This window comes from Lathyrus oleraceus, chromosome 3 (genome assembly GCF_024323335.1).
Source record: "Lathyrus oleraceus cultivar Zhongwan6 chromosome 3, CAAS_Psat_ZW6_1.0, whole genome shotgun sequence".
Taxonomy (NCBI): Eukaryota; Viridiplantae; Streptophyta; class Magnoliopsida; order Fabales; family Fabaceae; genus Lathyrus; species Lathyrus oleraceus.
The window spans coordinates 457,518,010-457,533,202 of record NC_066581.1 but is presented as its reverse complement, the minus strand read 5'-3'; the positions used below and the strand labels follow the sequence as shown (position 1 = coordinate 457,533,202).

The window sequence follows — 15,193 nt, the reverse complement described above, 5'->3', positions numbered from 1 at the left end:
AAACTGTGTTAAAAACTGAAATTGAATCCGTAGTTTCGTGAGTCGTGTTTTCCCGAACGTATAGCTTTTTACGGAATTGGAATCGGAGGTCCGGAAGTCCTCCAACGGCGGAAAATGCGGAGAATTCTGCATTCTGCCTTGAGTTAGCGCAGGAACAGCTTCTGTCTTGCGTTAACCGGTTAACCCAGGGTGTTAACCGGTTAACACTGTGTTGAATTGTGAAAATTTGCTGTTTTGTCTGCGTTAACCGGTTAACCCAGGGTGTTAACCGGTTAACACTGTTGTGATTGCTGAAATATTGCTGTTTGTGCTGCGTTAACCGGTTAACCCAGGGCGTTAACCGGTTAACACTGTTAAGTTTTGGGACAGGAGGCGTGTTGTGCTGCGTTAACCGGTTAACCCAGGGCGTTAACCGGTTAACACTGTTGCAGAGTGGAAAATTGGTGTTTTAAATGTTGTGTGCCTATTTGAGGGTTGGCCTATGTTGGCCTATGATGTAACAGGGATTAATTCCCGCTGTTTTGAGCAGTATAGGTATTAGTAGAGTGTGCTAATACTGTGTTTAATTGATTTACATGATAATGATGTGTTGATACATGTGTTGATGATGTATGATGGTATGCATAATGATGTTAATGTATGTATTATGCATGTATTTGTGAATGGACCGTTGTATGGCTTAGAGTGTGAGCATATGTCCATTGTGAATTGTTGTTGATGCTGCATTGCTAGATGATTAGCATGCATAGCATAGCCTTTGGGGCTGTAGCTAATTCCCATGGTGAGGAATTAGTGAGTGAATCATTGTGGATTTGTTGTTGATGTTTGCATGCTAGATGATTAGTGTGCATATTCTAGCCTTCGGGGCTGTAGCTAATTCCCATGGTGAGGAATTAGTGAGTGAGTCACTAGGTCTCAAATGAGTGGGACTAGTGAGCTTAGTAGCCGTATCTGGAGGGATCGGTGAGCTTGAACTATATGTTCAAGAATAGTCGGTACCGCATGTGTGGAGTCTAATTGCATAATGTATGTATGGCGTATAATATGAATGGATGTATTCCAATATTATACGTGTGTTTGAGTTGTTGTGGAGTATGATTTGAGATTATACTTGTGCTTTATGTTGATGTTGAGCTGATGTGCTGTTACTGATTGTATGTTGCGATTAGGGTGATTAATGTGTTAAATTACTTAACATGACATTATATTCTATAATGCTTATTATATTGATTGAGGAACTCACCCTTACAACTATTTTTCAGGTAACGAGAAATGAGTTGAGTAGAAGCGAATGCTTGGAGTCTAGTGTAGTCTCCTTAGTGGGTCGTGCTCTGATAGATGTAACATCGGGATGGGATATTTACCTTGTTGAATAATTTACATGTGAATGTTACATGTTTTACATGATTGAGGAGATCTCTATCCGTTGCGTTTTATGCAAATGTTTATGTTTGAATAAATAAAAGAGCATGACCGTAATATTGTTGAATATGGTGTGAATATTATGTGTGACACCCTTGAATGGCATAATTACTCTGAATTGTTATATGTTTATTATTTTTAGTTAAAAATTTGGGGTATTTTAGAAGGGTGTTACAATATCTCTCATAAATCTCAATACAAAAAATCCGCAATCGACCGAATTATTTTGCTGAGGACACTACACAGAAAAACAAACAATATATATATAGTTAATTTCTTACAAACACTATTATAAGCAAAAAAACAAACACTATTATAAGCAAAAATAAGATACTTACTATATACCTGAACTCTGACCCAGGTAATGTCCTTCCTAATGCGGTAATTCTTTTTCGATCTAAATTTTATTATTGCCCTAACAAAATAAAAACGTATATTGAGATCAATCTGACAGACATAATTAAATATAGAAATACACACGAATATTTAGGGGAATTTCACTTACGTGTCAACCATCTTCTTCAAACCCGGATATTTACTCCAATCACCCGATAACGAATCGAGATAATACACTATTAGTCTCGAAAGATCCATAGCAACCAACATCCAGTGACCACTGTAAAATAAAACAAAAATTTAGATGAATGAAAATTTTCTACGTAAAAGATATACATAGATTAGAATGAAATTATTAGAAAGAAAATCTAATCCGTTGCCAGAATTAAACGGTAAAAAATACAAACTGCGTGTAGTATTATCGCTGGCCGCCATGAATCTATCGACTAGATCATTCTTTACGGATGTTGGATTTTTCGATATTAACGTTGCGTTGACACGGGAAGCAGCAATAAAATTGAAACGGTTACACAATTCAGTTCCCCGCATCAATTTGTCATACATATACCTTAAATAAAAACATAATAAATATTAGACTACTCATTGAAATGTGTAAATAAATTGTTCAACTAAGTAAATTATAGATTGATCGGAGTACCATATGTATGTATGAATGATAGCGATGCCCAATTCGTCGTGCTCAAAAAGTTGTTGCATGTCCTCCTTTCCAATTATTTCGAAATGAGCTTTTCCGAAAACACCTTCATCAAAATCTATACTACGAATGGACCCGTCCATAATATCGGACTCTTCCACCATTTTCTCAAGACGCATCATAATTTGAGATTTTGTCCCGGCCGTCGTTGGAATATCCTTCGTTGGAATATCCTTACCATCGCTTTTCAACTTTCGACCGGGAACCTAAAAATTCATATAAAATAAATCATTACTTTTTGTGATGCAAAAGAATCGTTGTGTATATAATTCAATGGGTATATATATTTGTACCTCTTTTTGAGATGCAACCGACTCGATGCGTCTTGAAATCCCTTTACCAGCTTTAGGGGTGGGTCTTGTAGGAGTCTAACATTACCATGTAATAAGGATTGATTAAATATCATAATTGTAGCTGAATTGAAATGTGAATACTAAATATTCATAATCATTTAGAACATATATACCTCGGCATCAGGGAAAATTAGATCTGACGGCCAACCAACAAAGGATCCGACTGCATCTCGCATCAACGTTGTCTCTGAAACAACGTCGGGTAATGGTAGACGGGCGTCCGTATCTAATACGAGGTCAACCGAAACTTTCATAAATCCCACCGGGAGGGGATTATGGTGAAGTAATTCACCCGAAGTATTGTGCACTTTTCCCTTGCCAACCATGCGATAAGTTGGTGACGATAGATACAGCTGACAAGGTGAAATGCCCTAAACCAATAATAAATGTTATTGTTAACTTGTATATGTGTCAAGTAAAAAAGTGCTATTTTAATTTCATAATAACATATATAATTACCTCGGGAAATTTCGGTTGATGATTGATACTAGCTCGGTCACTAGTATCTTTTGCCTCGGAAGCGCACCTTTCCTCTCTATACCTTGCATTCTCGTTTTGCAGTTGGAGTACTTGTGCCCTTAACTCCGCCAAGGTCTCCATCACCTCTTTGTTGGTAGGATTTTTTGTTTTTGTTTTTTTATAAAATGACGACGGAGTCACACCAAAACCCTTACCCCTCACACGACCGGAATACTCAGGAACATTTAGTACTCGACTAAGTACGCTCCTGCAATCCTGGACCTCGGTTGAAGGTACGGTTTGGGATAAAGTCTCCTGAAATATTATTAGAGGAGATTAAAAATGAATTATATGTCTAACAAAATTTTCGATATAATTAAAGAAATAATGTTACATATACTTACACATTCGTCATAAACATTTTGGACCGCTTCAACGACAGTCCCATCCTTCCCAACCCGAGCAGCCTTCCATAATACGTGATCCGGAAGAGATGTTGCGTCACTTTTCTCCTCGGCTAGCTACACATTGAATTAGATTATAAGATCATCAATTATAACATATTGTGACAATGTATAAGCTCATAGCATTTGAATATACTCACAATTCTTTGTTGTAACCGTGCATAACCCGTACGCCCTTTTTTGTACGGATACGCGGGTTTTGATGCCCTTTTCCTATTTATGTCGCTTACTTCCTGGATAAAAAAGTTTAAGGCATATTAGAACCAAGTAACTTAACAATTGTATAATACCATAATTAATAGACATTACATGGAATTTTTCGTTTCTTCGTTTGGCGACAAAGTTATCCCATTCATCGGCTGAAATAATCTCGACATACTTCATTGGCCGTTCTCCTTCAACAAATTTTCCTTCCTCATCCTTGAGAAATTTGTTGCACAAAAAGGATCGAAATCCTCAGAGTCTTTTTCCGGCCAATTGAATACAATATTTTTGCCGGCTTTCATCGATGTGAAAGGATCTCTAAAAAACATACAAATGGAGTGTGTTATTATAAAGTAATATTATAACAATATATGGCTAACAAATAGTCAACAAAAAAACATATAACAATATATGGTAAGTACCTGTATCTCCGACCATATTTTTTCCTTGCCAACCTTCAAGTCCGGACTTCTCCAATTATCACATGTAATCGGAATATGTTGGCGAACAAGGAAACCAATGTAACTTGCCAACATTGAACCGTTAGGCTCAATTAGTTGGTCTTCAGCACTCCAATGTACTTCAAATTTTACACCCTTGTCTCTTGCACGAATGATTGACTTCATAACAGTCAATCCTCGTTTGATTTCTTTTTCAACATTATTACGTGATTCATTCGCGGCATGGGTATCGTCTTGGTTAGCCATTTTATCTGTAATATAGAAATGATTCAATAAGACCCAAGTAAGACAATGATTCAATACGTGAACACATTCATATACCTTCCATTTCTCTCATGTTACAACAATCTAAACTCTTTTTTTTTTATCATTATTGAATACAAACTCACACACACCTACTGCATGCAAAAGACCAATGCAAACTTATGGTGTTTGGAACATGAACAAACTTGCATCCATAATCATCAAACTTCCAAGCACAAGCTCAAACACACTTCAAATATATCAGTTTTCAATCAGAAATAAAAAACTCAGTTTGCCCTAAACAACATTAATCAACATAATGCACAAAATGAAAAACTAAGTTTAGAAAATGCCCTAATCAAACACATGAAGAAAGTGAACGGTAACGATGGAGAAGAGAAATACCTTAAAGGTGACAGTAACGACGGAGAAGAAAGTGAACAGTGACGGTGGAAGAGGTTAACGCAGTGAACGTGAACGGTGAGGGAGGGAGAACGAACGGTGACGATGACGGTGAGGGAGGGAGAACGAACGGAGGACGAGAGTAATCGCAGTTGAGAGAAAACCCAGTTACGTAAACGAAATAGCTTATAGAGAGGGAAAATAAAGAGACATGCAGTATATGTTATAATTTTAATGTTTACTAAAGGGGACCTTAGAGGGCGTTTTTTTAAAAAAAGCGCCATCTAAAGGGGGCCTAAGAGGGCGCTTCTGAAAGCGCTCTCTAAGGCTTTCCAAAAGCGCCTTCTAAACTGGAAATGTACATGGACTTAGAGAGCGCTTTTTCAAAAGCGCCCTCTAAGGGTAACCTTAGAGGGCGCTTTCACAAAAGCGCCCTCTATTGTTGTCCCTCCATTTTTTTTTGGCTTCACTTTAGAGGGCGCTTTGTTACAAAAGCGCCCTCTAAAGGGGGCCTAAGAGGGCGCTTCTAAAAGCGCTCTCTAAGGCTTTCCAGAAGCGCCTTATAAACTGGAAATGTACATGGACATAGAGAGCGCTTTTTTAGAAGCGCCCTCTAAGGTTACCCTTAGAGGGCGCTTTCAATAAAGCGTCCTCTATTGGTGTCCCTCCATTTCCTCATTATTTTTTCGCTTCACTTTATAGTGCGCTTTGTTACAAAAGCGCCCTCTAAAGTGCGCTGTCTATTCCAATAGTATGCTCCTTATTTTTTCTCTTCACTTTAGAGTGCGCTTTTGTAATAAAGCGCCTCTAAGGGGCGCTGTCTATTCCAGTTTTTGGCGTAGTGAGAGAGAGAGAGAGAGAGAGAGAGAGAGAGAGAGAGAGAGAGAGAGAGAGAGAGAAACGAAATTACAACTACGTAAATGCTTCTGCACAAGGGTTCTATTTATAGAACCACTTGTGTGGGCTGCAAGCTAAAAAGCCCACTTAAGTGTATGTGGCCCATATCTTATAATTGACCAAAGTCACTTAAGCGCATGGTACCTTACCATATTTCGTATTCTACTTAAGTACACCGTACCTTACGATGTTCTACAATTCACTTAAGTGCATTGTACCTTACGATGTTCCTTAGTTACTCTATCTCTCATCAATCCGTCCTTTTGTGTGTGACCCTGTAGGTTTTCGCGGCATTGGCAATTATATTAGATCACGTATTTAACATAATAAACAGTGAGCGGTATCTAGTAACACATTACTGCTACCCAAGATACGAAAATGTCATGTGATCTGACAAATCCTTTTGTGATAATACTTATGCGTACAATTACCTTTTTGCCCTTATGTCTATATTGAACACAAGGCATAGATTGTGTCATCCTTGTCTAGTTCAATATTAGGCCTGTAGACATTTATCTTGTTACGCAGGATGGCCAAATTCCATCTAGGTCACTCATGTCCCTCAACATGCTTCGTGGAGTACTCATCAACTGTCTTTATGGTCATCCAGTTACGGATAACGTTTGATCAACAATAAGGCACTCGACTCTACATCTAGGGTCCATAGTGGTTTCAGGTCGAAGGGTGGTATACACCATTATCACCATGAGAATAACTTATGACACTTTGCATAACATTCTATATAGTATTTTCATAGCGGGTCAATCCAGTATAAATATTACTCTTAATATTCATACCCATGTTTAAGAATTGATAACTTCTTATCCATGATCCATGAGATGTGATCATCAGTCTATATACATAATAGTCTTAATGCTTTAATGTTATCCCACTTCACAATAAATCTCGACTACAGATACTTTAAGAATAGTGTCCTTATGTTTAATGGGATCTCATGATTAAGTCACACTTGATACATTAAACGGACTAGCTATTCTAGGGACTTTATTAAACAAACATAATAAAGAAAAAGCCTTTTATTATTAATAAATAATTCGATACAAGTACCAAAAGTATTGTCCTCTAGGGCTTACACCAATAATCTCCCACTAGCACTAGAGCCAATCAGGCATACCCCTAATGCCCATAGATCTAGTATGGCCATCATGCTTCTACTGCGCAAGAGGCTTTATCAGTGGGTCAGCAATATTGTCAAGTGTAGGTACTCTGCATATTTTCACATCTCCTCTATCTATTATCTCTCGAATGAGGTGATAACGCCTAAGTATGTGTTTGGATCGCTTGTGAGATCTAGGCTCCTTAGCTTGTGCGATAGCACCATGGTTATCACAATAGAGATCAATGGGATCCACAATGCTAGGAACTATGCCAAGTTCACTAATGAACTTTTTGATACAAACAACTTCCTTTGCTGCACTTGAGGCAACAATATACTCGGCCTCGGTTGTAGAATCAACAACTGTGTCTTGCTTTGAACTTTTCCAGCTCACAGTGCCACCGTTTAAGCAAAACACATAACCAGATTGCGATCTAAAGTCATCCTTATCTGTCTGGAAGGTAGCATCGGTGTATCCAATTACAACAAGCTCTTCATGACCTTCATATAGCAAGAATGAGTCCTTAGTCCTTCTCAAATACTTAAGGATATTCTTGACAGCTACCCAATGAGCATCACCGGGATCAAATTGGTACCTACTTGTTGCATTTAAAGCATACGAGACATCTGGTCGAGTACATAACATGGCATACATGATAAATCCTATTATAGATGCATATGGAATCTTATTCATGCGATCCCTTTCTTCCTTAGTTGAAGGGGATTGTGTTTATGATAGACATAAGCCATGTTGCATAGGTATGAATCCTTTCTTGGAATCATGCATACTAAAGCGTCTCAGCACTTTGTCTATGTACGTACTCTGACTTAGGCCAAGCAGTTTTTATGATCTATCTCTATAGATCCTGATTCCTAATATATAGGCTGCTTCACCCAGGTCCTTCATAGAAAAGCATTTCCCCAACCAAGAATTTACTTGTTGTGGGGTAGGGACATCGTTTCCAATGAGTAATATGTCATATACATATAATACCAGGAAGACGATCATGCTCTCACTAACCTTCTTGTAGACACAAGGCTCATCTTCATTCTTGATGAATCCATATTATTTTACTGTTTCATCAAAATGAAGATTCCAGCTTTTGGAAGCTTGCTTCAATCCATAGATTGATTTTTTAACTTACATATCTTTTGGGCTTCTTCTGGTATGTCAAATCCTTCAGCCTGTGTCATTTACACATCCTCAAGAAGATTCCCATTAAGGAAAGCAGTTTTGACATCCATCTGCCATATTTCATAATCATGATATGCATCGATAGCAAGTAAAATCCGAACAGATTTAAGCATTGCAACTCGTGAAAAGGTTTCATCATAGTCAACCCCATGAATTTGTTTATATCCTTTTGCAACCAGTCTTGCCTTATAGGTATGTACCTTACCATCCATGTCAGTCTTCTTTTTGAAGATCCACTTGCATCCTATAGGGTTAACTCCTACAGGAGGCTCTACCAAGGTCCAAACCTAGTTTGTGTACATGGAATCCATTTCAGATTTCATTGCTTCTAGCCACTTCTCAGACTCGGGACCAGTTATGGCCTCTTGGTAGGTCACAGGCTCATCTTGATCCATGAGTAATACATCACCTTGATCAATTATGAGATATCCATATCTCCCAGGTAGGTAACATATCATGTTTGACCTACAATGGTCTTGTTCTACTTGAGCAGGTTGCTCTTCCACAACTACTTGTGTTTCCTGCTCTAATTCCTCCATAGGTGTATCAATGCTTTGTGATTCTTGAATTTCTTCAAGCTCTACTTTCCTCTCACTGATTCCTTTGGAAATAAAATCCTTTACTAGGAAAACTCCAGTTCGAGCGACAAACACTTTGCCCTCAGAAGGATTGTAGAAGTAATACCCTCTTGTTTCTTTAGGATACCCCATAAATAAGCATTTGTCAGATTTTGGCTCAAGCTTAGTTGAAATTTATCGTTTCACATAAACTTCGCAACCCCAAATCTTCATGCAAGACATATGTGGTTTCTTACCACTCCATATCTCATATGGTGTCTTATTAACCTTTTTGGATGGAACACAGTTAAGTGTGTAAGCTGCTGTCAATAGTGCATGTCCCCAAAAGGAGTGGAAGATCAGCGTGTCTCATCATGGATCGAACCATGTCTAACAAGGCTCATTTTCTTCTCTCAGATACACTGTTCCATTGGGGTGTTCCAGGAGGAGTAAGTTGGGATAGGATCCCACACTTTTTCAGATGGTCATCAAACTCTAGGCTTAAATACTCACCACCTCGATATGATCGAAGAGTTTTAATATTCTTACCTAGTTGGTTTTGTACTTCATTCTTGAATTCCTTGAACTTTTCAAAGGGCTTTGATTTGTGTTTCATTAAATACACATAACCATATTTATTGAAATCATCAGTAAATGTGATGAAGTACTGAAAACCTCCTCTAGATGGTATGTTCAGTGGTCCACATACATCAGTATGTATGAGGGCCAAAAGATCATTATCTCTTTCACCTTTTCATGTGAATGGAGACTTTGTCATCTTTCTAATTAAACAAGATTTGCATGTCTCATATGATTCATAATCAAAAGAGTCTAAGAGTCTATCTTTATGGAGTTTGGAAATGCGTTTCTCATTTATGTGGTCTAATCGACAATGCCAAAGGTAAGTTGGATTTAACTCATTAGGTTTCATCCTTTTAGTATTAATGTTATAAATATGCATTTCAAGATCAAGGACATATAGTCCATTGTTCATTTGTGCAGTAGCATAAAATATATCATTCAAATAAATTGAGCAACAATTGTTCTTTATTATAAATGAAAAACCAAACTTGTCCAAACAAGAAGCAGAAATAATATTCCTACTAATTGCAGGTACATAATAACAGTTCTCTAACTGAATTATTAAACCATTAGGTAAAGTCAATACATAAGTTCCTACGGCTAAAGCAGCAACCTTTGCTCCATTGCCAACTCGTAGGTCAACTTCACCTTTTGCCAAATCTATACTTCTTTTTAGCCCCTGTACATTGGTACAAATGTGAGATCCGCATCCAGTATCTAATACCCATGATGCATAATTAGATAAATTAATTTCAATAACAAAAATACCTGAAGTTGAAGTCTCTACTCCATTCTTCTTATCTTCCAGGTACTTTGGGCAGATTCTCTTCCAGTGTCCGGTCTTACCGCAATGGAAGCAGGTGCCTTACTTTGCTATGCCTCCACTAGGCTCCAATTTATATAAATAAAAAGAGATTTTTGGTCATATCAAATTGTTACAATTTCCATTTATATATATATATATATATATATATATATATATATATATATATATATATATATATATATATATATATATATATATATATATATATATATATATATATATATATATATGGGGCCCATAAGAAAGTATTGTTTGGGTACAAGGAACGGTATATCACCGTAGGAAACAAACAATTTGAGATCGGAGAAGAGTGGTATATCGGATCCATGAAGGAATAAACTTTGAACCAAAGAGTAAAGGCATATTGTCAAAAAAAGAAGAAGGAATAAAGTGTTTGATATCAAGGCAAACCTCTCTTGGTTCACTAGGTGGACTTTGATTAGGTCGTCCTAACAGGATGTGCATGGAATCCAAGAAATAATATATTGTTTGATCTCAAAAAGATGGTATTAATTGAATGGATAGTGAAGTATTAATAAATAGGGTAGAAATAAATAAGGCATCTCGCGGAGAATCTGAATCCTCCTGCCTACGTATTCTCATCGTGCAATGAAAAAGTCAGGGCTTTCGTAGTTCAGTCTACTAGGGCTGACAGCAAGATGATTGAGGCAAAATAAGTGATTGATTAATAATGGAATATGAAGAGTGCTTGACAATTGTTTGATAAGTATCATACTAAAGTATATGAATGAGGGCGATTGGTTTGAATAGCTAGGGCATACGCCTCGTACGCAAAGTCACTCTAGACAAGGGTAAGAGAAACTCTGTCTCATTATTCCTCATTACTTTAGGTGCATGTCGTATGTTTTTATCATAACTAACAAGTTGTTAGAGAAGAATCATCATTGCTTCTCCTTGAGTTGATATTGCTTTATGAAGAAGATTTGGAAATTTATTTGATTCGTATTGTATTAAAGTCTATAAATGAAGACAAATGCTTTAAATAGATGGGACCTACACCCCGTATGCAAAGTCACTCTAGATGAGGGTAGGAGAAACTCCGTCTCATCATTCCTCATTACTTAAGGCATGTGGTATACAATTTGAATCGTAGTTACCAAGTGTTGACCTTTGATGTATCTTGTATAATTTGCTGCCTGATTTGACTAAGATGCCTTGCATGAAAGTCTGGACTTGGAGCTTAGAGATCCACAGTGTTAGAAATAGTCATATCAAGTGATCAAGGGACTTTTGATCACTTGAATGGACTGTGGGATTATACATGATCAAAATATTTAGCTAATCAAAATTGCTTTTGATCAACTTGGATCGAAGGGTTTGAATTGATTTGAAAATTGTGATTAACATAATATAAGGGTTAAGATTATTCACAAGCTATTCTTAAGGGAGCATGCCACAATTAAAGTCATACTAATCAAATATTCCATAAAAAAACTTGATTAAACTAGCAAATATTCTAAGTCAAAATTTAGTCCTAAAGGAACATGCATTCTTATGGCTAAAATGACAAAAATAACCCTAAGCGTAAAATGGTATTTTCACATGAAATGTCAATTATGAAAAAAAAATTAAATTCTAATTAAAACTCTAACTAGAATCTAAAAATTAATCAAGCTCTAAAATCTATTTTAATCAAATCAAATAACCTAATTTTTTAGAAATTAAGCTAAATTCTAAAACATCAATTAAAAATCTAATTAGTCCTAATTTTAGTCTAATTAAAATTCTATGCTAATTAATCCTAAATTCTATTTAATCTCTAACTTCTAATTAAATCCTAAAAACTAGATTAACCTAAGGTAAATGATTACCAAGAATTAATCACGATTAGATCTAATTAAGCTACAATTTAGAATTAAATGTAATTAAACTAAAGAAATATTGGGGGTGCAGAACTGGAACTGGTGTGTGATCAGCGAATGGGCCTTAGGCCCAAGAATTTCTGCTGCAAAAACAAAAACGATCCACAACACTACAGCTAGGGGGTATGTGGATCAGTTGGGGATGATGATGTTTGAAGGATGGTTAGACCCAAAATGTTATAAGCCCATCATAATCACATGTCATTGCTTGAAACAAAAAAAACTCCAATATGCGCCCCCAAAATTGAATTTGAATGGAGCACAGACGCGCACTCTCTTTGCCCACCCTATCAAATCAATGGCTGTCGCGGGCCACCACACTGAAAATCGCTTCTCGCGGTTGTGGCCACCAGAAACACAAACCAGATATTCTGTTGGAATCATCTTCACCTCCCCAATTCGAATCCATCCTCAATTTCAACCAATTTCTGATCCATTTCCAAAAATTGGATTAAAGAGCTCAAGAACCCTAGAGGTTCAAATACAAATTACATATTGGAGAGACAGATTCAGATCCACAAATGTTAGGGCTTTTAATTGCCCTGATGCAAGCTACAAAATGACAACATGATTGTAGTGAAAGGGTGAGGATGAACCTACCTCTGAAGCTGAGGATCGCTCCGGAGAAATGTTGAATCAAAGAAGACAAACTGGAGATGGAAAATCACTTGATTAACAGGTATGCTCTTGGCTCTCTCTTGATGTATGCTTCTTCTTCTGCTTTCACTTCTTCTCACAAACTTCTTTTTGTGATACGATTAAATTGAGATTGATGAAAGGTTAAGCTCACTCTTCTTGAAGCTTCAAGGTGAAGCTTCAATGGAGTTCTGAATAGAGCTTTGAGTGAGAGAGGGAGAGAATTTGGATTGATAAAAAACAGAGTGAGAGTAAAATTCTGAGATTTGTGATCGTGATCTAATGATTGGCAATGACGAGGCTTTTATAGAGCTCACAGCTTGTAACAGAATTGGGCAGGTAGTTAGGTAAGTTTTTTTAGGGCAACTTAGGGGTTAGTGAAATTCAGCTATGGAATTGGAATTCGAGGCAAAATGGTTAGTTATGGAAGTTAGATGATTTCTGTTATGAATTAGTTAACATGACAGCTTGCATTTTCTGCTATTGAAGTTAAATTAGGTTAGCTACAAAACTATTAACTTGAATGGAGTGATGTTAGTAGACTGCTATGAAAATAACTTGTTAGCAAAACCAAACTATTGGTACAAAGTAGTAGTTAGCTATGTCAATAATGGTTTGATTAATAATTTAAACCACTTGTTTATTAAGCCTGTTTTGAACATGATGGTAGCTGATTTGAATATGATGCCATTAGCTGTAATACAATGCTTAGTAAATGGGATATGCTATAATGGAATTTTGAGTTAATACTGAAGGGATGTGTTAATTGTATTTTGAATTTGAAAATGAATGCACATTTAAATGACAATGTATCTCCAATGAGCTGTTAAAGGAAAACTTTCTAGGAGCTATGACCATGCTATGATTGTTATGTTATGAGTTAACTTGTGTTGAAAATGATGTGGATTGAAAATGCTAATGGAAAGTGTATGTTATGGATTTTCAATTAAGCTTGAATCACCTAGAGCCAATATGCGAAATAGCAGTTCAATTAGCATGCTAGGCATAGTCATGGAATGATTGGTTATGAATGATTTTGTGAATTGTCACATGCTTAATGTTATTGACCTATGTTGTAATGTGATGCTTGTTATACATGTATGTATGCTGCCAATTAGTGTTAGGATGTGTTGTAAGTTAGCTATGTTGCAGCCCAATTACTGATGTTGATTGCTCGATTAACTAAAGCCATCACCATGGTCATGGTGGTCATGGATTTATGATGATTGGTTTGTGCACTGCAAGGAACTTGTTGTAGGACTTGATTTGTTCATTTGATATGCTACTAAATGATGATGCTTATGTATGGAACTATTGCTGTAATGATCCTGTGTTAATGTAGTTTGGTTTTTGTTTCATGACATGTTCTTGTTTGGAATTTCTAGCTTAGCGTATTGCTTGGTTTGATGTTTGCTTTTGCATTGCATTCTTCATCTTGGTTTAAAAAACATGTGTGTATGGAAAGCTTGACATGTTCTGACCTCATTCATACATTGTTAGGCTTCTTGGTCATGAGCACATGAAGGGTGGTTTTGGAACAAAAGGTTTGCAACATGACATTGAAAATGGAAGCAACATATACCAATGGAAAATCAAAGGATCAAGTTGGATCTTGAAGGTCAGGAAAAGGGTTTAGAATGGGAAAAGAGGTTAAGTTGACTTTGGTCAAAGTTGACCAAAAAGTCAACTTTTGACCAAAGTCAACACTTAGTAAAAGTTGCCAAATTTGGTAATTTTATGTAATGATCATTATAATGGATTGTAGTGACCATTTGAATGAAATTGATTGGTTTTGAAATTGAATCTTGTACATGTATGATCTTGAATGAACTTGAACATATCATGAACCATTGTTTGAACATGTATGAAAAGGAATAAAAATGAGTTGAACATGACTTGTAATGATTGGAATGGATAACATAGATTAAAATGACAATGATTTGATTAACATGAATGATGATCAAGATTATGACTTGAATGAAATTCATCATAAATCAAAGGACATGTATATGGCTTGAATGAACTATGCCAAGCATGAAACAAACTTTACAAAGGCCTAAGATGTCTAATGAACTAAGTCACAAATAAAGCCACAGAGGGACATATGGGGCCTTGAAATGAACTTGATCTAATCAATGAAACTTCATAATGAGCCAAAAATAAATAGTCTTAAATGAAGCTTGACCAAACAAGGGAATCAAGCCACAAAGGGATGGTCATATGAAATTAGGTTTGGGAGGTCACACAAAGGGCATTAGGACCACATCTCCCCTGATTAGGATTTCCATGAGGCATACCCTTCAACTAAGGTCTTTGAATCAATCAATATGCTTCACAAGCAAATCTCCAATATATGAGTCCTCAACTAGGGTTTAGAAGCCAAGACAAGACCCAGAGAACAATCATGAAGCCTCACCGGTAAATTATCAGAAAATTAGGGT

The 15,193-nt window shown here is 36.6% G+C and overlaps 1 protein-coding gene and 1 long non-coding RNA gene across 5 annotated transcripts; one reads left to right on the top strand and one right to left on the bottom strand.

The window, feature by feature from the left end:
- Window positions 1-1,491: 1,491 nt before the first annotated feature.
- Window positions 1,492-13,258, bottom strand: LOC127128161 (uncharacterized). 4 transcript variants are annotated; one of them, XM_051057408.1, is made up of 13 exons: window positions 12,717-13,258; window positions 4,376-4,665; window positions 4,059-4,271; window positions 3,890-3,982; window positions 3,690-3,806; window positions 3,286-3,600; window positions 2,940-3,197; window positions 2,767-2,841; window positions 2,417-2,679; window positions 2,166-2,326; window positions 1,928-2,038; window positions 1,761-1,837; window positions 1,492-1,660 (listed from the first exon to the last, which is right to left on the bottom strand). In XM_051057408.1, exons 3-11 carry the CDS (start codon window positions 4,131-4,133, stop codon window positions 1,998-2,000), a joined length of 1,398 nt encoding a protein of 465 aa, XP_050913365.1. In that variant the 5' UTR covers window positions 4,134-4,271; window positions 4,376-4,665; window positions 12,717-13,258; the 3' UTR covers window positions 1,492-1,660; window positions 1,761-1,837; window positions 1,928-1,997. The 4 variants fall into 4 exon arrangements, with proteins under 4 accessions (XP_050913365.1, XP_050913366.1, XP_050913364.1 ...); XM_051057409.1 differs by having other exon boundaries at window positions 1,768-1,837; XM_051057407.1 differs by lacking the exons at window positions 1,492-1,660; window positions 1,761-1,837; window positions 1,928-2,038; window positions 12,717-13,258 and adding exons at window positions 10,021-10,086; window positions 10,176-10,337 and having other exon boundaries at window positions 2,047-2,326.
- LOC127128162 (uncharacterized) lies at window positions 12,114-14,654 on the top strand. The gene is made up of 2 exons (XR_007805716.1): window positions 12,114-12,795; window positions 14,253-14,654. It is a non-coding gene; the product is annotated as an uncharacterized LOC127128162 (long non-coding RNA).
- Window positions 14,655-15,193: the final 539 nt, after the last annotated feature.